At 39.2% G+C, this 23527-nt stretch overlaps 1 protein-coding gene across 2 annotated transcripts; it reads left to right on the top strand.

Annotated features, from left to right (window-relative positions):
• The first annotated feature begins 413 nt into the window (after positions 1–413).
• ZW10 (zw10 kinetochore protein) lies at positions 414–22950 on the top strand. 2 transcript variants are annotated; one of them, XM_058686768.1, is made up of 9 exons: positions 414–620; positions 4031–4165; positions 8426–8527; positions 8720–8797; positions 8951–9110; positions 10676–10828; positions 11302–11493; positions 22186–22210; positions 22785–22950. In XM_058686768.1, the coding sequence occupies exons 1-9, from the start codon at positions 516–518 to the stop codon at positions 22819–22821; spliced, it is 987 nt and encodes a 328-aa protein (XP_058542751.1). In that variant the 5' UTR covers positions 414–515; the 3' UTR covers positions 22822–22950. The 2 variants fall into 2 exon arrangements, with proteins under 2 accessions (XP_058542751.1, XP_058542749.1); XM_058686766.1 differs by lacking the exons at positions 22186–22210; positions 22785–22950 and adding an exon at positions 18365–18477.
• The last annotated feature ends 577 nt before the right edge of the window (positions 22951–23527 follow it).

Genomic DNA, 23527 nt, shown 5'->3' with positions numbered 1-23527 from the left:
TAGTCAGACTTTTAGTTATGAGGTGACGCCACTTCGTTTGCACAACTCCAGAGGGCACTACTCACATAGACTCTGATGGCCGCTGCAGCCCTTGAAAGTGAATATTCAACGAAAAAAGATCAAGATGGGTTCGTCCGGTATTCCAGCTCGCTAAGTGTCACAGGTAAGCGTTTTGAAGTTGAGAAAGGTTCATTTAGGACTGATTTTTAAGTAAAAACACTTCATTTCGTCTAGCGAAAAACAGGCGGGAAGAGACAAGCTATTTGAAAATAGCTAGGGAGGGAAACGCGTCTCCCCTGGTTTGCCAGCTACGGGACACCGTGGAAGTTCCACTCTAGGACAGTCGCGGTGCCTGCTGGGAGTTGTAGTGCGGCCTCGCCTTCCCAGCGGCGGTCTGAGCCTCGCGAGACTCAGTTTCCCGGCAGGCCGCGCGCCAACGCCGCTGGCGGCGGGACTGGGACTGCCGCGCTGGCCACGGGAGAGTGACCCCGTCAGCGTTGGTTCCAGTCGTGGCGATGGCTTCGTTCGTGACGGAGGTTCTGGCACACTCGGGGAGGCTGGAGAAGGAGGATCTGGGCACTCGGATCAGCCGCCTGACCCGGCGGGTGGAGGAGATTAAGGTGAAGGAAGGCCCGGCACCCGGGGACCGACTGAAAAGGAACCCGGCTCTGTTTGTGGAGGGACCGGGAAAGGAATGGGGGCTGAGGGCAGACAGAGTGGGTGTGAGCAGAGTCAGGTGGGGAGGCTGAGTGAGAAGAATGCGCAGTGGGAAGGCTGGAAGTATTTGGATTGAGGAGAGGGCTCGGAGGCGAGCCCGGGCAGGGGCTGGGGACTAGGGAGGGGGGGGAGGCTTGAAGGGGAGAAGGAGATGGTGGCTGGGGAGTGGGGTTAGGTTGGGGAGGGTTGGGGTGGGGTCGGGGGATTTGGAGGAAGACTGAGGAGACCAGCAGGAGAGGTGGGACTGCAAGCCCCGAGGTGTCTAGGGAGGGAGCTTGTGAGAGGGATAGAAATGCAGGCAGGACCCCCAAGGCATTTCCTCCACCCACTCCTTTTTGTACGATTTGTTGATGAATAAAATAGCTTTGGGAGAATGGTACCTTTCTCCTCTCTGAAATTTTTGTTGTTCAAATCTGTCAACATGTTTATTAAACTCTGTTCTTCACCCCCAAGTGCTTTGAGACTGTCCTGAGTGTTACAAAACTTGTAAAGAGCACTTTAGTGGACCCTGCTGTCTTGAGATTGATACACACACAAAAAGCACGTAGCCATTCACAGTTTTCACTTGGTATTGCTGCCTTACCTTGCCAGTATTCACCCACATCTCTGTTGGATTCATTTAAAATTATGTGCACCCGCATGAAGTCTGAATTTAAGGGAGCAAGTTTGGCACCTTATCATAAAGGCACAAGAAGTAGGTCTTCCTAACAACCCTTGATGTTATGAAAATAGTTTCCTGAAATCAGTAAGCACTCAGGTTACTGGCATCTCTTCTTTTACAGGGCTGTAGCGTTTTTCACCACTTTTTATATGGTGGAAAGACTATTAAGCTACTTTAGCACGGCATTCAAGGCTCCTGCCGTTCTGGATCTAACTGTCCTTTCACCAGGTTTCCTTTACCAACTTGAATCCTCAGCCAACTGACAATTACTTTCTGTGCTTCACGCAGACCCAATATTTTTCTTGGTTCCCAATTTTGTTTACATTGTCATTTCTCCATCTTTGCTTGTAGTATTCTACCCATTTTTTATGTTCCATCTCAAATGCAATTTTCTGCATGAAAAATATCCCCATTTTGCTCCAGCAGAAGTGACCTCTTTCTCATTTGTGTTTCTGGAGGACATTAACTTTGTTCCTTAATTACATTTTTGTATTCTGGTTACATAAGTGTATAGTATTTTTCCTATTTAAAAATAAGTTATTTGTAAGCAGGCATAATTTACCCTGGTATCTTCCAAAGCATTCAGTGCAAAGTATTCAGTAATTTGTTTATTGATGAAACTCAAATTAAGTTAGACTTCTAAGATCAGGCCTTAAAGTTTTATAAGCAAGAATATAGAAGTTCATAAATTGAAGTATACAGATTGTGAATTTAATTTGCCTATTTGCTTTTCTGTTGGCTGTATGATTAAAATTGCTGGCTATAGTCTGAGCTAATCTAGTTCAGTATGAAAACTGGCTCCCCCTTTTGTTTTTTAGCATTTGTACAGCTTTTGGGCACTGGCGGAATTTGGTGATTTTTGTCTTCTTCGATCTAATAATGTTATAGGATCCTTAAGGGTGAGAGAAATGTGATTTTCTTTTCTTTTTTTTCTTTTTTCTTTTTTTAATTTAATTTTTTATTTTTAAAAATTTACATCCAAATTAGTTAGCATCTAGTGCAACAATGATTTCAGGAGTAGATTCCTTAATGTCCCTTACCCATTTAGCCCATCCCCCTCCCACAATCCCTTCCGTAACCCTCAGTTTGTTCTCCATATTTATGAGTCTCTTCTCTTTTGTTCCCCTCCCTGTTTTTATATTATTTTTGTTTCCCTTCCCTTATATTCATCTGTTTTGTCTATTAAAGTCCTCATATGAGTGAAGTCATATGATTTTTGTCTCTCTGACTAATTTCACTTAGCATACCTTCCAGTTTCATCTACATAGTTGCAAATGGCAAGATTTCATTCTTTTTGATTGCAGAGTAATACTCCATTGTATGTATATACCACATCTTCTTTATCCACTCCTCCATCGATGGACATTTGGGCTCTTTCCATACTTTGGCTATTGTGGATAGTGCTGCTATAAACATGGGGGTGCCTGTGTCCCTTCGAAACAGCACACTTGTATCCCTTGGATAAATGCCTAGTAGTGCAATTGCTGGGTCGTAGGGTAGTTCTATTTTTAGTTTTTTGAGGAACCTCCATCCTGTTTTCCAGAGTGGCTGCACCAGTTTTCATTCCCACCAGCAGTGTAAAAGAGATCCTCTTTCTCTGCATCCTCACCAACATCTGTTGTTGCCTGAGTTGTTCATGTTAGCCATTCTGACAGGTGTGAGGTGGTACCTCATCATGGTTTTGGTTTGTATTTCCCTGATGATGAGTGAAGTTGAGCATGTTTTCATGTGTCATTTGGCCATCTGGATGTCTTCTTTGGAGAAGTGTCTCTTCATGTCTTTTGCCCATTTCTTCACTGGATGATTTGTTTTTTGGGTGTTGAGTTTGATAAGTTCTTTATAGATTTTGGATACTAATCCTTTATCTGATATGTTGTTTGCAAATATCTTCTCCCATTCTGTCGGTTGCCTTTTAGTTTTGCTGATTGTTTCCTTTGCTGTACAGAAGCGTTTTATTTTGATGAGGTTCCAATAGTTCATTTTTGCTTTTGTTTCCCTTGCCTCCGGAGATGTGTTGAGTAAGAAGTTGCTGCAGCCAAGATCAAAGAGGTTTTTGCCTGCTTTCTCCTCGAGGATTTTGATAGCTTCCTATCTTACATTGAGATCTTTCATCCATTCTGAGTTTATTTTTGTGTATAGTGTAAGAACGTGGTCCAGGTTCATTCTTCTGCCTGTCACTGTCCAGTTTTCCCAGCACGATTTGCTGAAGAGACTATCTTTATTCCACTGGATATTCTTTCCTGCTTTGTCAAAGATTAGTTGGCCATATGTTTGTGGGTCAATTTCTGGGTTCTCTATTCTGTTCCATTGATCTGAGTGTCTGTTCTTGTGCCAGTACCATACTGTCTTGATGATTACAGCTTTGTAGTATAGCTTGAAGTCTGGGATTGTGATGCCTCCTGCTTTGGTTTTCTTTTTCAAGATCGTTTGGCTATTTGGGGTCTTTTCTGTTTCCATACAAATTTTAGGATTATTTGTTCTAGCTCTGTGAAGAGAAATGTGTTTTTCAAAGAAACCCATTGGCTGGGAGGAAAAGTGTGGGTAACTGGCAAGAAGGCTCCAACATGGAAGATTCCTTATGGAAGATGAGCTGTATATTTTTAATAGAGTTCTCGACTCATCTCACTGTAGTTCTTCTGTCTTATTTTATAGGGTGAGGTGTGCACCATGATCAGCAAGAAGTATAGTGAATTCCTGCCTAGCATGCAAAGTGCACAGGACCTGGTTACCCAAGTGGATAAGCTGTCTGAGGACATTGACTTGCTGAAATCTAGGATAGAGAGTGAGGTAAGAATGGTTTGTTATATTGGTTAGGTTTGTAGGCTGGTAGTTCAGCTTCCTGATTCCTAAGACAATTCAGTTCTGTGTATAAGTTTTCAAGACTTCACTTTTCTTATTGTTAAAGGAAGTGGCATTAAATAATTTTAGGGTAACTGCCAATTTTAAAATAGAAATATTGTCCAAAACTATAATTTAAATGATTTTCATAGTAAAAATTTAAAGCTATAATAATAATGTCTTGCATTCGAATAGCACTTTACAAATTAAAAAAATAATCTCAGAATTTTATTGTCTTCAGAATAAAATAAAAACAGATAAAGCTTAGAACTGGGTCATTTGGCCTTTTCTCTTGTCTCCTCTTAGTTTAAAATGTTTCTGTCTCTCTTTTTTTTAATTAAAAAATTTTTTTTTTTATTTTAGAGAGAGAGTGCACGCACGCGTGGGCGGGGGAGAGGGGCAGAAGGAGAGGGAGAAAGAGAATCCCAAGCAGGCTCCACACTCAGCGTGGAGCCCAACATGGGGCTTAGTCCCATGACCCACACAGTGCAATGACCCTCACTCAGGTCACAATTGTGACCTGAGCCGAAATCAAGAGTCTGATGGTCATCCGACTGAGCTACCCAGGCTTGATTTGCCAATTACAAGCACTGTGGTTCCTGTCATAAAGCCACTCTCTGGATGCAGAGAGAATCCTTGCCCATCTCATACTGTATCACTGTGTAGGGCCAGTGCTTGCTGTGTTTCTTCTGGATGGTCTGGTGGGTTTAGAAATGCTTATCACGTTTGCTGGAGTGCTGCCATCACAAAAAGAAGTCAGCCAGTCTGCAAACAAAAATAGCCACTTTATAATTTTAAAAACATTTTTTCACCTATGTTATTTCACCAGAATTTTTTCCCTGTATTTTACTTTTAGGAAACATAGTCATTTGAGGGAAGGAAAGCTGACCCTAGAGGTTTAAACAGGTGTACTCTTCGAGGCCTTCTGCATCTATTGCCACATTCTTGGGCAGGGCTCATTGATACCCCAAATCAAGTTGGTGAAGCATTTTCAGGGTCCTCAAGGAAAGATACCCAAGTCTTTTTTCTCTATGTGATAATTACTAAAGAAGGAAAATGAGCACAAGCATTTTTCAAAAGTTCTGTAGAAAATTTTATTCACAAATGGGGAAACCGCTGGTTACCTGGAAAATCGATCGCCAGTTCATCGACCATGATGATTAGAAGTTTTAATAAACATAAATCTGTTACTTTACAACTCTGTCACAGTTCAAATCATATTTTCAAGGTGTATTTATAATTAGTTGATTGTTTGATCAGCGAGTCAGTGGTGCAGTCTTAGATTGTACTATTAGACATACAGTGTCTGGAACAAGAGGGTCATGGCCTGTCTGTACCTTTTGCTGGCCAGATTATGGTTGGTGAAATTTATTCATTTCTGGTTGTTATGTTTTGAAAGGTGCCTGGTCTGAATGAGAAGGTCCATGCCTAAACATTGTATCATTGGAACAGTGAAAGAAACTAAGGACATTTAGCCTTAGTAAGATTCAAATTTATGGCTGGAGAAGTGGAATTAGGTTGAACAGGTAGATATTAATAGAGATTTATTTAGCCATTTGGTATATTTATTGAGCCATCTGCTAGGTGTGAAATACTGTGGTAGCTGCTGAACAAGACAATTTTTTATTTCACAATGCGAATCTCATGCTTAATGTAGATGATTAAAGTAGTATGATACACATTAAGTAGAAATAATTCAATCAGAGAGGGAAAATACAGCTCAGCTTGGCTTCTTGTAGGAAATAGTATCAGACCAAAACCTGAAGTGCTTGGTAGTTAGACAAAGAGGAAGGAATGTTTCAGATGGACGTAGGAGATAGCATTGCAGAAGCATAGATGTAATGAGAGATGCTGCTTTTGGAGAGCTGTGGCAATTCCACGTGACTCGTGTCTAGAGAGTGTGGTGGAAAGGGACACAAGATGAGACTAGAAAGGTAAGCAGGGACCTTGTATATCAGGTTAAGCGGTATGGAAATTATCTTGATGGCCCTGTGGAAGCCATGCCTCCATGGCTTTTAAGCAGAGTAGTGACATTGGATTTGAATTTTAGAAATCCCATTCTGCTGGCAATTTGAAGAAAGGACTTGAGGAAAACGAGACCAAGAAATGAGAAGGCAGTTAAAGCATAAGGAGGCAGTTAAACTAATCAGGGAAGAAAGGACAGTGGCCAGCTCTGAAGTCAGTGGCAGTGAGAATAGAGGAGAGGATGAGAATGAATCCTAGTGACGTTTAACAGGTAGGATCTTTGGGACATTAGGTGGGGAGTGAAAGATGGAGGAGTCAAGGATAGTGAAGAACCAGGTCATTGATGTGCCATTCACTGCAGTAGAGGGTCTAGAGGAGTGGGTTTTTGTGGGGAGCCTTTGGGATATCCCAACGGAGCTGCACAGTTGGAGTGTATTAAAACAAAGGCTAGACTTCGAAAAGAAACGAAAAGAGAGAGACAGACAGACCTTGAAATGCAATTGCTCAAATGGCTCTTTAATTGCAGTAGTTTAGGCTAGCAGGCTGATCCTATACAGTCAAGAACTTTGAGAGGGTCTCGGATTTTAATCTACACGCAAGTTAGCTAGTTAGCCTGCCACGATTTCATGGATGCTGTTAGAAGACATGAGACTCCTTGGATGGCAGATGGATAGTGTATTACTCAGAGCAGTGGGCCGGTTGAGCATTTTGTTCAGAGGTTAAGAGCAAAGAGAGGGCACGGAGGAGGCACATGTGTTTTCCTGACTCAGACTTGGAAATGGTGCACATCACTTCTGCTTCGATTTCAGTAGTGAGATCTTAGACACATGGTCACACTCCACTGAGAGAAGCTAGAACGTATAGTCTCATTGGGTAGCCACGTGCTCCTACTGTGAGAGAATGGGAAAATGGATTTGCATGTCACCCGTCCATATACATGTTTGAAGGTTAGGAAAATGATATGGACTTGAGATAGTAGTCCTTAGAAATTGAAGCCATGGGAATGGATGAGATTGCCCAGAGAGAGTGTATAGAGCACGGTTTCTCAACCTCAGCCCAGTTGATACTTGGAGCTGGATAGTTGTTTGTTGTGGTGGGCTATCCTGTGCATTGTGGGGTATTTAGCAGTATCCCCTGCCTCTACTCACTAGATGCCAGTAGAATTCCTTCATTTGTTACAACCCAAAATGTCTCCAGATATTGTCAAATGTCCTCGAATGGGAATGGGGCAAAAAAAATTAAAAAAAAAGATTATTTTTTGAGAACCACTGGTTCAGAGTAGGATGAGGGCCAGGGAGAAAGGAATATCAATATGTTTGAAGTTGTCAGAGGGAAAATGAAGTGACCCAAAGAAAATGAATGGCCAAAGAACTAGGAGGAAAGTCAGTGGAGAATAATTTCAGGGAATTAAGAGAAAGAAGTTAACTGTACTGATAGATAGTTAAACACTGATGACGTATGCTTTGGATTTAGCCACAAGGAGTTGATTGGTGTTTTGGACACTGTTTTGCAGTAGTTTTGATGGAAACCAGATCTCAGCGAGTTATAGAATGAACGATAGGTGAGAAACTAGACTGTGAGTATGGCTCACTTTTGAAAGAAGCTTGGTTTTATGAGAGGGAGGAGACAAATAAGGTAGCTACTGAGAAATATACGTGGTTGCTGAGGTAGAGGAAATTTTTTCTCAAAGAGGGGGGACATTTCAGCATGTTTAAACCTGAAGGAAGGAGCCTTGCTCTAGTGGGTATTCAATCAGTGTATATTTTATAAACGAAGAATGAATTAGGAAGAGGTAAAGGTACAGAAGAGAGGAAATAATTAATAGTGCAAAGTCCCTGAAAAGGCAGGACAGGATGGGAGGTGGATTCTGATTTAACATAAAGTCCTTCTAATAGAGTTATCAGCTGTGGAATGAGTTGTCAGTTGGCAATGGGGATACCGCTCTAGTCATCCAGGTAGATGAGCTCTCTGATGAAAAATACTGCTTAACTTAAGGATAGATGGTGACCTGAGCGTATTATGTTGCTGGGAATAGGTATTGCTGCAGAGGGTAATGGTTTGGACTAAGTGGATGCTTAAGATCTCTTCCTCATACATTCTGTGTTTTTTTTTATTCCGCTCTTAACCAGCATTTAAATTTCAACGTGAATTATGTTCGCCTACGAAAGCTTATGAATTAGCTACAAACGTCTTGTTTCTTAGATACCGTATAGCCTGAAAGTACTTTTCTTTGATGTGGATTAGGTCCGCCGGGATCTTCATGTGTCAACTGCTGAATTTACAGATTTGAAGCAACAGTTGGAAAGAGACTCGGTAGTTCTGAATTTGCTTAAACAGCTGCAAGAGGTCAGTAAAACTCAACTCAAACTTCAGTGTTTCAGGGGCGAGAAAATTATTTGTTTTCAGTTGGTCTCATTTTTAAATGTGTATCCCCTGGTTCTAAGGGTTTTTTTTCAGATTTTAAAAACAAATGCAGACAGACTTGAAATAATAGGATGTATAAAATGAAATACCTAATAACCATGCTTATCTTTTCAGTTTTCTTCTGCTATTGAAGAATATAACTGTGCATTAACAGAGAAGAAGTATGTTACTGCTGCTCGGTGTCTGGAAGAGGTATTAAACTCTTTCTCCACAGTATAAGCAATTAGTACTCTTCTTGTTTTCAGTAAATTTTGTGTTCTGTGTGTTCCTTGTCATTATACAAATAGATTCTAATTGCCCTGAGTCCAGATGGAATGTCTAACGATGATTCCATTTCACTGCCAGGCACAGAAATGCTTGAAGTTACTAAAATCCAGAAAATGCTTTGATTTAAAAATGTTGAAATCTCTCAGCATGGAGCTCACAATACAGAAACAGAACATACTCTATCACCTTGGAGAAGAGTGGCAGAAGCTGATTGTATGGAAGTTCCCGCCATCAAAAGGTGCTGCTGACCTCAGGTGGACTGCTTTGCTTAATCTGCCTGAACCAGTTTGGCCTCTGAATATATTCTAAATATTTTATTTTGGTGGATGAAGAGGTTTCATTTATCATTATTCCGAGTCTGCACTGAATTCTCATATCAAGCAGAATGCTGGTTAGGACTCACTCCTCTGGATTCCTGAAGTGTCCTCATTTTACTTCCCTTACATCCTTCTGTCTGTCCCCATCATGAGGAAGGAGCACAGAAGAGGAGGATGATTGGGTGGGTGGGATTGACGTGATGATGGTGTGGTAGAGGAGGTCCCAGCGGTTTAAAACCACACCGAGTTTCCACTGCATTGTAGGTACACCCATTCCCAACAGCCCTACTCCCAACAGTTTACCTTGACTAGAAAGCTTTGCAAGGCTGTTCTACCATTTTCTCTCTTGGTGAGGAAAGAAGACAGGGGGTCAGTGGGACAGGGGTCTGGCTTAATTTTTTTCAGTCCTTGGGGAAAAAATAGTGGCAAAATCATGCGATAGGGGATGCTTTATAAGATGAAGAAATAGGATTACTTGGCCCTGGCTTTGACTTACGTTGTTTGGCTCTCAGTCTCTCTGCTCACTTGTAGGTGTGAGCCTTCTTGGAAGTCTTGTTTACACAAAGCAAAACCTCAGAGAGTAGATGTAAGTGACATGCCATTACCCCTAGTATGTTTTTCTAGTATTGAATCTTGAAAATTTTAGTTTGTTTCAGGGGAAAGGTCACAGTCTCTCCCATGCCCTGGCCCATATCCACGTGGGGGCCTCCAAATTCACTGTATATGTATGTGTGTACATAGACATACACACAAACATACACATATGTATTTTATACAAACAAAATATTTCATATTTTGAAGGAAGTAATCTAGAAAATTTTGGATTCTATTTCCGAGCAGAATGTAAAATTAAGAGAAGATAGCAGGCGTGTTAATACTTTGTTATAATACAACCTTCTTGTTAAACTTGTTAGGCTGTTCTCTATACTCGGTAAGAAAGAACATTAAAGAAGATATCTTGAGACCAGGACCTCACTTTTCATTCCTTACCTTCACTCCATTCATATTTAATAAGCACTTATTAGGCACATCATGTTCCTTTTGCACTTAGTTTGATTCTTTGAATATCCCAAAAACAGTCATTTTCTGTTTTAAAGTGATGCCAAGGACATGTATGTCATAATTAAAATTTGGTCACAGGGGCGCCTGGGTGGCTCAGTCGGTTAAGCGTCCAAAATCGGCTCAGGTCATGATCTCACGGTTCATGAGTTCCAGCCCCACATCAGGCTCTTTGCTGACAGCATGGAGCCTGGAGCCTGCTTTGGATTCTGTGTCCCCTCTCTCTCTGCCCCTCACCTGCTCATGCTCTGTCTCTCTCTCTCTCAAAAATAAACATTAAAAAAATAAAATAAAATTTGGTTACATTAGAAGTGTATTATAATAAAACCACATATTGAGGAATCTCCGTAGTGAATGAGCTCTGAGGAACAGAAGTGGGAATGTATTGTATTGCTGAGATAGCTGATGTTTTTCCCCTTTCTCTTAGATACCAGCAACTTGGAATCTTGCCTACAAACAGAACTTCATTTATGCATTGAACAATCTCAGAAAGAAGAGAAGACCCCTGGGCCACCAATCAGTTCGGTGCTCTTGGCATTTTCTATTCTTGGGGAGCTACAAATGAAGCTTAAATCATTTGGTAAAACATACTACTTTGTTTCGTTTACGTGAAATCTTAGAAGGTTCAGTGTTTAAGGAATAGCAAAGAAGTCTAGAGAAGAAGTCTAGAGAAGTCTGTTCTCTAGATAATATTGATGATAGATGTAGGGTTTGGCCTCATGATTTATCAAATGGAATTCTCATAAATATAACCCTTTTTATTAAGGGGTTGGATCCTTTCTTGTCTTTCCTTTTTTCCTTGTTTTAAACTAGCTACTGCTATTTATTTTACTGGACTGTTTTGAATAATTTAAATAAAGACCTGTAGACAGTCTGGGAAACTTCAGTGGTAAAACCTGCCATGCATAATGAGTGGTGTGTGATGTCACATTATATGTATTTTTATTGTTAGGTTCAAAGATTTTTTTTTTTTTTTTTTTGGGTGGTGTGGCATGCTTGCTTTTTAAAAGTTTCTTCCAGTGATTTCTGATGAACGTTCATAAAATTTTTCAGGTCAGATGCTGCTGAAGTATATCCTTAGGCCTCTGGCATCTTGCCCATCTCTTTATGCTGTGGTAGAAAGCCAGCCTAACATCATTAGTATTCGTTTTGAATCTGTAATGACTGATTTGGAACATCCATCACCTTCTGAAGTTTTTGCAAAGATCAGACTAGTACTGGAAGTGCTCCAGAAACACCTTCTAGGTATGTGTCCCCAAGGTAGTGCTCTCATATTTTTACGTTTGGGAAAAAGTCAATATTATTTTTAAAGTAAATAGTATTTTAAGGTAGATAAACATGCCCCCAAGTTGAATGTATAGAGGGTTGGAGGTGAGTAAATTATGCCATAGGAGTAAAGTCATTACCTTCTTGTTTCCTGCTCTGCTTTACGATCATTTTCCTCCCCATATGGAAAGTAGGGTCACCAAGGGTACCCCAGATTTTGTACTTGTAATAGTTACTTAAATTCTGGGATATGCTTCTCTCACTAGACTTGTAGCATCACATATTGGGACTCTTGCTTTAATTATGGGCGAAGCAGAGATGAACCAAGTACTGCTTTACGTATTTCATTGGGAAGATCCCATTCATCTGGTAGAAACAAACTAGATTTAAGAAATAAAGTACAGGGGCACCTGGGTGGCTCAGTCGGTTGAGCGTCTGGCTTCGGCTCAGGTCATGAGATCATGACCCACAGTCTGTGGGTTCGAGCCCCGCGTCAGGCTCTGGGCTGACAGCTCAGAGCCTGGAGCCTGCTTCTGATTCTGTGTCTCCCTCTCTCTCTGCCCCTCCCCTGCTCATGCTCTGCCTCTCTCTGTCTCAAAAATAAATAAAAAAAAACATTAAAAAAAAAAAATTAAAAATAAATAAATAAATAAATAAATAAAAATAAAAAAAAGAAATAAAGTACATTCCATCTCAACCAGTTGGGTAGATCTTTATATATTCACGATCGAGATAGCCATTTTCTGTGTTGCTCTGAATAATTATTTTTAGTTGTAATACTGTGAAAAATAACATGTTCTTCTGGTGTATTAATACTGTTGCTTTTTAGTTATTTGACTTCTTTATGCTATTTTCAGTTGTCTGGCTGAATAGTCAAATCAAACAATCTTGATGTGGACAAAATAAAAAAAAATGCTGGTGTTGTTTGAATGCCTTCCTGGCAGTCCTTTAGTTTATTAATGTAAAATAATTTCTGTGTAAAGCAAGGAAGGAATTGGTTCTAGTTTTAACAGTAGCAGAGAAGAAGAAAAGTCTTAAGACTTGTATAAACTGCAGAAATCCAAGGTAGTTCTTTTGTTCCTTCACTTAGGGAGATAATACATAGCAATAAACAAAGTTGTAAACTAAGTATCGAAGGATTGGGAAGAACCAGAGATCTCTGATGCTTGAGTCTCCTCTCTCACACTCCCATCCATGGATCACATAGCCAGTCTGAGCACTGGTAGTGAGAGCGAGGTCACTTCCTCTTGATGCATTCTGTTCTGTCTCTGGGCAACTCTTCAGTTTTATGGAGTTGTTTGTTTTTTAAAAATCATATATTCTATGTCTATGGTAAATACTACTGGCAAAGCTTCCATTTTGCAGATTAAATCTTTAAGGTAGTCGTTTAACAAATTTGTTCAAAATACATTGCTCTGTAATGTCTGCTTCATGGATGCCATTTCTACTGTGTGGAATTACATATAACATGTCTAACTCCTGTTACACATGATGGACTTCTAAGTTCTTTACAGTAGCTGTTATTTCCCCTGTATCTTACCACCAATATAAACATCCTTAGGTTTTTTGAATCACATAGTTTTAATTTCCTATTTTCATTGCTCTTCTGTGAATGTATTCCATTTCTTCTATAGTCTTATTCAAAAGTATGGTATTCAAAACAGAACAAAGTATTATAGGTATAGTGTGAAACACTTCAGAGTAGTTTGCCAGTACTCATGCTCTCATTCTCAGTTCCATGCTTCTATGAAGATAGCCTTTTTGTTTTTATTTCTTAATTTTTTTTTTTTTTTTTTTAACGTTTATTTATTTTTGAGACAGGGAGAGACAGAGCATGAACAGGGGAGGGTCAGAGAGAGGGAGACACAGAATGTGAAGCAGGCTCCAGGCTCTGAGCTGTCAGCACAGAGCCCGATGCGGGGCTAGAACTCACAGACCGCAAGATCATGACCTGAGCCGAAGTCGGCCACCCAACCGACTGAGCCACCCAGGCGCCCCTTTATTTCTTAATTTTTAAGAAATTAATTTTATTTAAATTCTAGTGAGCACACAGTGCAATATTAGTTTCAGGAGTAGAATTCACTGATTCATCCCTTACATATAACACCCAGTGCTCATCACAAGTGTCCTCCTTAGTACCCATCACCCATCTAGCCCATCCCCCACCCTACTCCATCCATCAGCCCTCAGATTGTTCTCTATTTTTACTAGTCTCTTATGGTTTGTTTTCCCTCTCTTCCCACCCCCTACCATATGTTCATCTGTTTTGTTTCTTAAATTCCACATATGAGTGAAATCATATGATATTTATCTTTCTCTGACTGACTTATTTCACTTAGCATAATACACTGTAGCTCCATCCACATTGTTGCAGATGGCAAGATTTCATTCTTTTTGAATATTCTGAGTAATATTCCATTGTGTATGTGTATGTGTGTGCACATATTCCATTGTGTGTGTATGTATATATATACATGTACACATATACATATATGTATACACATACACGTGTATGTATATATATACACACACACATACATACATATATACATACATATATACACATACATACACACACACACCACATCTTCTTTATTTATCAATGGGTGGAAATCTGGGCTCTCTCCATAGTTTGACTGTTGCTGATAATGCTCCTGTAAACATCAGGGTGTAGGTATCCCTTGAAATCTGTATTTTTGTATCCTTTGGGTAAATACCCAGGAGTGCAATTGCTGGATCTTAGGGTAGTTCTATTTTTAACTTTTTGAGGACCCTTCATACTGTTTTCCAGGGTGGCAACACCAGTTTGCATTCCCACCAACAGTGCAAGAGGGTTACCCTTTCTATGCATCCTTGCCAACATCTTTGTTTCCTGAGTTATTAATTTTAGCCATTCTGACAGATGTGAGGTGGTACCTCATCATGGTTTTGGTTTGTATTTCCCTGATGATGAGTGATGTTGAGCATCTTTTCATGTGTCTGTTAGCCATCTGGATGTCTTCTTTGGAGAAGTATCCATTCATGTCTTCTGCCCCTTTTTTCACTGGATTATTCATTTTCTGGGTGTTGAGTTTGATAAGTTCCTTATAGATTTTAGATACTAACCCTTTATCTGATATGTCATTTGCAAATATCTTCTCCCATTCCATCGGTTGCCTTTTAGTTTTGTTGATTGTTTTCTTTGCTGTGCAGAAGCTTTTTATTTTGATGAGGTCCCAGTAGTTCATTTTTGCTTTTGTTTTCCTTGCCTTTGGTGATGTGTCTAGTAAGAAGTTGCTCAGCTGATTTCAGAGAGTTGTTGCTTGTTTTCTTCTCTAGGATTTCAATGGTTTCCTATCTTGTATTTAGGTCTTTTCATCCATTTTGAGTTTATTTTTGTGTATGCTGTAATAAAGTGGTCCAGGTACATTCTTCTGCGTGTTGCTGTCCAGTTTTCCCAGCACCATTTGCTGAAGAGACTGTCTTTTTTCCATTGGATATTCTTTCCTGCTTTGTCAAAGATTAGTTGGCTATACTTTTGTGGGTCTATTTCTGGGGTTCTCTGTTCTGTTCCATTTATCAAAAAGAAAAAGGACCCAAATAAATAAAGTCATGAGTGAAAGAGGACAGATCACAGTCAACACCACAGAAGCACAAACCATAATAAGAGAATATTATGAGTAATTATGTGCCAACAAATCAGGCAATCCAGAAGAAATGGATAAATTCCTAGAAATATATAAATTACCAAAACTGAAACAGGAAGAAATAGAAAATTTGAACAGACCCATAACCAGTAAAGAAATTGAATCAGTACAAACAAGAATCCAGGGCCAGATGGCTTCCCAGGGGGGATTCTGCCAAACATTTAAAGAAGAGTTAATATCTGGGGTGCCTGGGTGGCTCAGTCGGTTGGGCGGCCGACTTGTCATGATCTCTCGGTCCGTGAGTTTGAGCCCTGCGTCGGGCTCTGTGCTGACAGCTCAGAGCCTGGAGCCTGTTTCAGATTCTGTGTCTCCCTCTCTCTGACCCTCCCCTGTTCATGCTCTGTCTCTCCCTGTCTCAAAAATAAATAAAAACGTTAAAAAAAAAAAATTTAAGAAGAGTTAATACCTATTCTTTTGAAGCTGTTCCAAAAAATAGAAATGGAAGGAAAACTTCCAAACTCATTTTGTGAGGCCAGCATTACCTTCAAAACCAAAGACTCCACTAAAAAGGAGAATTACAGACCAATTTCCCTGACCAACATGGATGCAAAAATTCTCAACAAGATACTAGCAGATCAAATCCAACAATACCTTAAAAGAATTATTCACCATGATCAAGTGGGATTTATTTCAGGGCTATAGGGATGGTTCAATATCCTCAAATCAATCAGTGTGATACATCACATTAATAAAAGATAAAAGGGCCGCCTGGGTGGCTCAGTCGGTTAAATGACCGACTTTGGCTCAGGTCATGATCTCACAGTTCGTGAGTTTGAGCCCCACGTCGGCCTCTGTGCTAACAGCTCACAGCCTGAAGTCTGCTTCCGATTCTGTGTCTCCCTCTCTCTCTGCCCCTTCCCCACTCATGCTGTGTCTCTCTCTGTCTCTCAAAAATGAATAAATGTTAAAAAAATATTTAAATAAAAGAAAGGATAAGAACTACATGATCCTCTTAATAGAAACAGAAATAATTTTAAATATATGAAACTATTTGTGTATATATTACCATATATTTGTGTATAAGGTTATTATAATGTTACTTATAATACTGAAATACTGGAAAGTAATGAAATCTTGAAGAATAGGGAAATTACAAAGTAAATTATATAGCTATGTAGTAGATCACTTTGCATAATTATGGTATGGTTTATTGTATTGAATTTTTTTAAAGTAATGATTGGTTTTAAAACTAATTGCTTCTAAAAAGCTAACAACAAGCATTCTATTAAAGGATTAAAAACTTTATTTCCATTAAAATCAGTTGTAAGTCAGGAATGCACGTTATCATTAATATTCTTTGGTATTGTTTTAGGGGTTGTAGCTAATGCAAAGAAGAGAAAATAAAATAAGTATGTATATTAGAAGAAATTATCTTTACATATAAATGATATAATCTCATACCTAGGAAACCAAAAGACTACTAAAACTTTAATAATTAATATGAAACTTAATAGTTATATAGATACTAGTATGAAGATATAAAATTGATAATTTCTCTCTGTACTAGTAATAATCACTTGTAAATTAAATATAAAGAAATTTATAATGCTAACAAAATCTATAATATTTTTAAAGTTAAGCTTAATAAGAAAGGAGAGGACATATGTGAAGAGAACCATAAAATTTTCGAGATTATAAGACCTGAATAAAAGGGAGGCTATCTTGGATTAGAAGATAGCCTCATAAAATTGTCAGTTCATTCCAAATAATGTATAAATTTAATACATTTCTAGTCAAATACCCATTATATGTTTTCAAACTCAACAAACTCTAAAGCTTACATCAAAAATAGATTTGGGGGCGCCTGGGTGGCGCAGTCGATTAAGCGGCCGACTTCAGCTCAGGTCAAGATCTCATGGTTTGAGTTCGAGCCCCACGTTGGGCTCTGTGCTAACAGCTCAAAGCCTGGAATCTGCTTCAGATTCTGTGTCTCCCCCTCTCTCTCTGCCCTTCCCCTGCTCATGCTCTCTCTCTTTCTCTCTTTCTCTTTCTCAAAAATAAATAAACATTAAAAAAAATTAAAAAATAAATAGATTTGGGGGCGCCTGGGTGGCTCAGTCGGTTAAGCATCTGACTTCGGCTCAGGTCACCGTCTCATGGTTTGTGAGTTTGAGCCCCACATCAAGGTACTCTCCTGTCAGCATGGAGCCTGCTTCGGATCCTCTGTCTCCCTCTCTCTGTATCTCCCCTGCTTGTGCACACTCTTTCTGTCTCTCTCTCTCTCTCAAAAAGAAATGAACATTAAAAAAAAATAGTTTGGAGGATTGCCAATAAAGATTTAAAAAACATTAGTGGGAGAATTTTAAAATTAAAACTGTGTTCTTGGTACAAGGAAATCAGTGGAATAAAAAAGAGTCCAGAAGTAGAGCCAAGAATAAATGAGAACTTGCTGTTTGGTCAAAGTCACGTTTCAGTTCTGTGGGACTATAGATAGTTCATTTAATAATGGTGCTAGCAAAATTGGCTATCTGTGCAGTAAAACGAAGTTAGATTCCTGCTTCATACTCGCACAGATGTAAATTCCAGATGAATTAAAGCCCTTTATGAAAAAAACCAAAACCAATAAAAACGTTGGAAGAAAATTTAGGAGATGTGAATAGTCTGAGGACGCTCAGAATGCATAAAGGAAAGGATGGATGAATTTGACTACATACAAATGTTAAGTTCTGTGTGGTAAACAATACCATAAACAAAGTCAAAAGACAGTAGTGGGTTGGGGGAAAGTCCTTGCAATAGGTTTGGCAGACAAGGTGTTAGTATAAGGACTTTTTTCCAGAGAAAAAGAAAACATAATAATAGAAAAATAGGCAAAAAATATGAATAGGCAATTCATGGAAGAAAAGGTGCAATTTGATAATAACCATAAAAAAATGTGTTGCTTAATCTCCCTAGTTGGGGGACGGAAATCACACCACCAAGGTAGAACTTTCATCCGTAGGGCTGACATTAAAAGGTCTGTGTAAAACACTCTGACAAGAAAGTGGAAAAGTAGTCTCCTTCATTGCTTTTTGGAGTACTTTGTAAAATATTAAGAAGCTCTATTATAGTATATGTATAGTAAAATCCAAAAAATGCATCCCCTGTATTTCAATTTTTAATTCTTTACGGAAGTGATATCAATCGGTTATATCTTTGTGTGTGTGAGTAGTATTATATACTTGCAGACTGGACTGTGCACCCATCGTTTGAAGAATGGTTGAGCCATACTATGGTGCATTATGTAGCCATGAGAAAGAAATGAAGGAGACCTAGATATGTTGACTTAAGAGATGGCCATGGTCTACTTTGAAGTCATAAAAAAGTTAAGTGTAAAATCTATGGCATGAATCCTTTTTTGTTGTTGTTGGCATGAACCCAATTTATAAAAAAGAAGGCAGTCCCTTATATGAGGGTTGTGTTAGTTTGCTAACACAATGCCACAGGCTGTGTGGCTTGAACAACAGAAATTAATTTTCTCCCAGTTTTGGAGGCCAGAAGTTCCAAGATCAAGGTATTAGCAGATTTGGTTTCTCCTGAGCCCTGTCTCCCTACCTTGCAGACAGCCTCTTACCGCTCTGTCCTGTGTAAGTGTGCATCCTGGTGTTTCTTCTCTTCTTATAAGGCCACTAGTCATATGGATGAGGACCCCTCCCATATGACCTCATTTAACCTTAATTACCTCTTTAAGGCCAGACCCTATCTCCAAATCCAGTCACATTGGGGGTTAAGGCTTCAACATATGAATTATCAACGGGGAGAGTATATAGTTCTGTACAATTCAGTCCATTTCAAGTGTGTGTGTGTGCATTTGGCAATTCAGGTGTGTGTGTGTGTGTGTGTGTGTGTGTGTGTTTGATTCATATATATGTGTGTGTATTTGGCAACTCATATATAAATATATGTAGTATGAATGTAAGGGAGGAAGGAGACAAACCAAACTTAACGTTGGTCACTTGGGTGTGGAGAGAGAAGCTTGTGGATATGGAGAGGGAAGATTTGGCTTTTTCTTTATAAACCTTGGTGGTTTAGGGCTTGTCATAATAAGCAAGTTTTGCTTTTGCCGTGATGATTTTCTAGAAAATGTCAACTACAGATTTCTACCAAGGAGCAGAAGCTCTGAACATACAAATAACTATAGAAGAAATTTGAAAGATTGTTAAAGACTTGCCACTAAAAAGGCTACCATCAGGCACAGAAAGTTTATGGCTAAAAATTCTGTGGATTCTTCAAATTATAGATAATGCCTGTGTTAATCAAGCCCTTTTGGTCAATAGAAAAAGATGATTATGTCCTACTTAATTTTTTAAAAGCCAGCATAAACGTAATACGAAAATGTACATTTTGCGATAGTTTACACATAGAGAAAACACTATAAAATGATTTTACTTTTGGCTTATAAATGCAAACATTTACAAAATATAGTAAGTTAAAGCCAACAGTACTGTTAAAAAGGACACATTGTTTATTCTAGGAGTGCAAAGGTAGTTTAGCATAAGAAACCTATCAACCAGTTTATTATATCAGCATATTAAAAGGGATTATATCATTAGATATGGAAAACATTATGACAAAATTCAGTACCCTTTCCTAATAAAAAACTAAGTAAAATAAGAATAGAGTACTTTTTTTTTTTTTTTTCAACGTTTTTTATTTATTTTTGGGACAGAGAGAGACAGAGCATGAACGGGGGAGGGGCAGAGAGAGAGGGAGACACAGAATCGGAAACAGGCCCCAGGCTCCGAGCCATCGGCCCAGAGCCTGACGCGGGGCTTGAACTCACGGACCGCGAGATCGTGACCTGGCTGAAGTCGGACGCTTAACCGACTACGCCACCCAGGCGCCCCAAGAATAGAGTACTTTTTAATAGTGTGGTGGAATATTTATGATATTTGCTGAAAATGTCTCTTGTCTGTTTTATTATCTTCGAAAAAAAAGCAGGTTCGTTTGTTTTGCTTTGTGTTAGTGAATTGCAGTTACCATTTATTGTGAAATTTGTGACGTATTTTCTCCAGTCTTTGTTTTCCCTTTACTGTTCCAATGGTCCTATTGGCTTTTGCATCTTCACTTAATCCTGCATCAGTAGTATACCTTGTCCATAGTTACCTCCTTTAAACTTAGAGAAATAATTATGTCATAATGGAAATAGTTATTTTGACTTAATTGCCTTTTACAGCTTATATAGGTATCATTGCAACTTGTGCTGTATGCATAAATATTCAGATAAACATTACGGTGTCACACTCGTGCATAGTCAACAAATAATTGGAATGGAATGAATCTGTTTACACCAAGTGGATTGGTCATGTGTGTGTGTGTGGTGCTGGAGGGGATCCATGTGCCCGCCACAGACACAGCAAGTGTGACAATAGCTGACGCGGCGCAATGGTTAAAGTGAAATGAAGTCTTGGCAAAACAACGAAGTTGTGTTTAATGGAAAACTACACTTTTTTTTTTAACTTTAAACTTTTTGTTCAAACAATGTTCAGAGGTCCCATGTCTCCTTCCGCCATCTTCCCCGGTGTTAACATCTTGTATACCTGTAGTACAATATCAAAACCAGCAAATTGACTGTGGTCCGATTCACAGAGCTGACTCACATTTCACCGGTTTTACCTGTAGTCATTTGTATGTGTGTATAGTTCTGTGCAGTCTTATCACGTGTGGATCCACGTAGCCACCCCCGCAATCAAGATACGGCACTCTGCTTTTGTTTTTTTTTGTTTTTTTTTTTTTTTGTTTTGTTTTTTTCAACGTTTTTAATTTATTTTTGGGACAGAGAGAGACAGAGCATGAACGGGGGAGGGGCAGAGAGAGAGGGAGACACAGAATCGGAAACAGGCTCCAGGCTCCGAGCCGTCAGCCCAGAGCCCGACGCGGGGCTCGAACTCACGGACCGCGAGATCGTGACCTGGCTGAAGTCGGACGCTTAACCGACTGCGCCACCCAGGCGCCCCACGGCACTCTGCTTTTGCCACAGGCTGCTCTGGGCCACCCCTTTATAATGACACACCCTTGCTTCCATTTTTAAGCTGAAATTCAAATCAATTAAAAAAAAAAATTATTTCCTCAGTCACACCACCATTCAAGTGCTCAGCAGCAAAGTGTGGCTGGTGGCTATCATATTGGGCAGTACAGGCCTAGACTTTAGACATTGTAAGGTTCTCAAGGCTCTAAGATAATATGCTCACTTTCTTTTAAGGTTCTTATCCCCTAAGGTCTTCCTTGGTGAATCAGAACTAGGTTAAAAATAGCTGGTCTCTTTTCTGGTTCCTCTTCTCTCTACATTGATTGGTTCCTGATTCTTCACTATTATTTAATTAATTAATAGTTTATTTTAAATACAACCCCATTAAAACCCCCACGATACACTTCAGAGAGGTATTGAGGTATTCTGTTTGCTAGGCTAGATATTGCGCTGTAATGTAAGGCATTTGCTGATATTTTACTTAGGACAAACACGCAGAGCCTAGGCAGAGATGACAGAGGATGTTTATTCATTATTAAGGGCCTGGGATTTTATTCTAAATGAGTTTCAACTTTGATACGCAGAACTTCTGAGTGCTTGTCATGTAATCAGATCAGTAGATTAGCAGTAGATGGTTACTGTATAATGTAGATGGCTGAATACTTTACTGTTGTGGAGTACAGGCAGTAATATGGTACAGACTGTCCAGTTGAGCAGTGAAAGTAAAGTAATAATTGTATGCCATGCTGTGTCCCACGTAGGCAGTTGAGATGGCTGTAGGATTATCTGTGCTGTTTTCTTCCCCCTCATCCTAAAATGAAAGAATTCTAGAAAACGAGGGAACTTGAGAATAATCTGGACTGTGAGTGGCTTCTTGTTTAAAACTTTTTCTTATGATGCAGATTTACCTCTTGATACTGATCTAGAAAATGAAAAACCATCTGAGATCATATTGGCTGAACTGCTCGGTGACATGATCTGGGAAGACTTGTCTGAGTGCCTCATTAAAAACTGTTTGGTTTATTCTATCCCAACTAATAGCAGCAAGTTACAGCAGTACGAGGAGGTAAGTACAGAGACGTCACACAAGGTTTTCAGAGACTGTAGGTGCCTGTCGGTGTCTTTCGTAATTCCTTAGAGACTTTTTGCTCTTCAGAGACATCTTTAAGGAAATTATAATAGGAGGTGGAAGCAGCTTTTCTTGTTACTTCATTTCTCTCCGGGCTTTCTACCTTTCGACTGGGAAGTGGGTTTTCTTTTTAGGTATATTTTCTTAGTGAGATACTTTTGAAAAACAATTGTTCTTTTATACTTGGATCAGCTCTAGTAGCTCTTATGCGACACTGTACCTTTTTGCTTCTTTTTAGTGTTTCCGTGAACACTAAAATAAGTGTATTTGTTTTAGAGATCTTTGCTCTTTTACTAAGTAGAGTAAGAAATTTATATTGAAGGTACTATTCTTAGTGAATTTAAGGCTGGAAAAATATATGATATATGTATACCTGCTAAGTGCTGGTCTGCTCTAAAACTTACATGACCAGCCTGTCCTTGTTACTTTTTGTACATTGGATTTGAAATTTTAATATTGGAATGGAATATGTGTATATAATTCTTTTTTCCCCCATGTCTCTCTTTCTCAGATCATACAGTCCACTGAAGAATTTGAAAATGCCCTAAAGGAGATGAGGTTTTTGAAAGGAGATACTACTGATTTGCTGAAATATGCCCGTAACATCAATTCTCATTTTGCTAACAAGAAATGTCAGGATGTGATCGTGGCAGCTAGAAATCTAATGACCTCTGAAATTCACAACACTGTGAAGGTACTGGGGCTATCTTGTATTACATTGTATTTAGGAAGCCGCTCATTTTTGAGAGAAATTTGGCAGAGTGGAACAGAACACGACAGTTGCTGAGCTCCCTGGGAGAAGTTACTCATCTTCTGACATTAGTTCTCATCTTTCAAGTGGTCCTGCTCTCTGCCCCTCTCATGGAATACTGTGAGGCCCAAATAAGTAGTGCACCCGAAAGCATTGTATACATGGAAAAGCCCATGTAGATTAATTACCTTTGTTGAAATTAGACAGTATATCAACCCATGTAGATTTTTCTTAACTTTATTATTTGAGATTTTAGTACACAATTTTGTGACACATGTAATTGGGCTTCAATATGTCCAGAGATTTTACCCTGTTGTGAACATGTTGACTTCATCTGTGAGGCTACCAGCGGCCCTAGTTTTGAAGTCAAGATAATAAAACAAACAAGAAAGAATCTTTTTAGGGCATCGACAATTATCCGCAGTCAGTGGACTCTTTAATTTGCATAAAGGGGTAATTTACCCCTTTGACCTTAGATAATTTTGTGTATTTTCTTTTCTGTT

The sequence above is a fragment of the Neofelis nebulosa genome, chromosome 10, assembly GCF_028018385.1.
Source record: "Neofelis nebulosa isolate mNeoNeb1 chromosome 10, mNeoNeb1.pri, whole genome shotgun sequence".
Lineage (NCBI taxonomy): Eukaryota > Metazoa > Chordata > Mammalia > Carnivora > Felidae > Neofelis > Neofelis nebulosa.
This window is presented reverse-complemented; position numbering and strand designations above follow the sequence as displayed.

Excerpts from the sequence above, each read along its gene's own strand:
- ZW10 (XM_058686766.1), top strand. The coding sequence starts at position 516 with ATGGCTTCGTTCGTGACGGAGGTTCTGGCACACTCGGGGAGGCTGGAG. Across the intron at positions 8,798-8,950 it reads CTGCTCGGTGTCTGGAAGAG|GCACAGAAATGCTTGAAGTT; the intron begins GTATTAAACTCT and ends TTTCACTGCCAG. Across the intron at positions 11,494-18,364 it reads GCTCCAGAAACACCTTCTAG|ACTGGACTGTGCACCCATCG; the intron begins GTATGTGTCCCC and ends ATATACTTGCAG.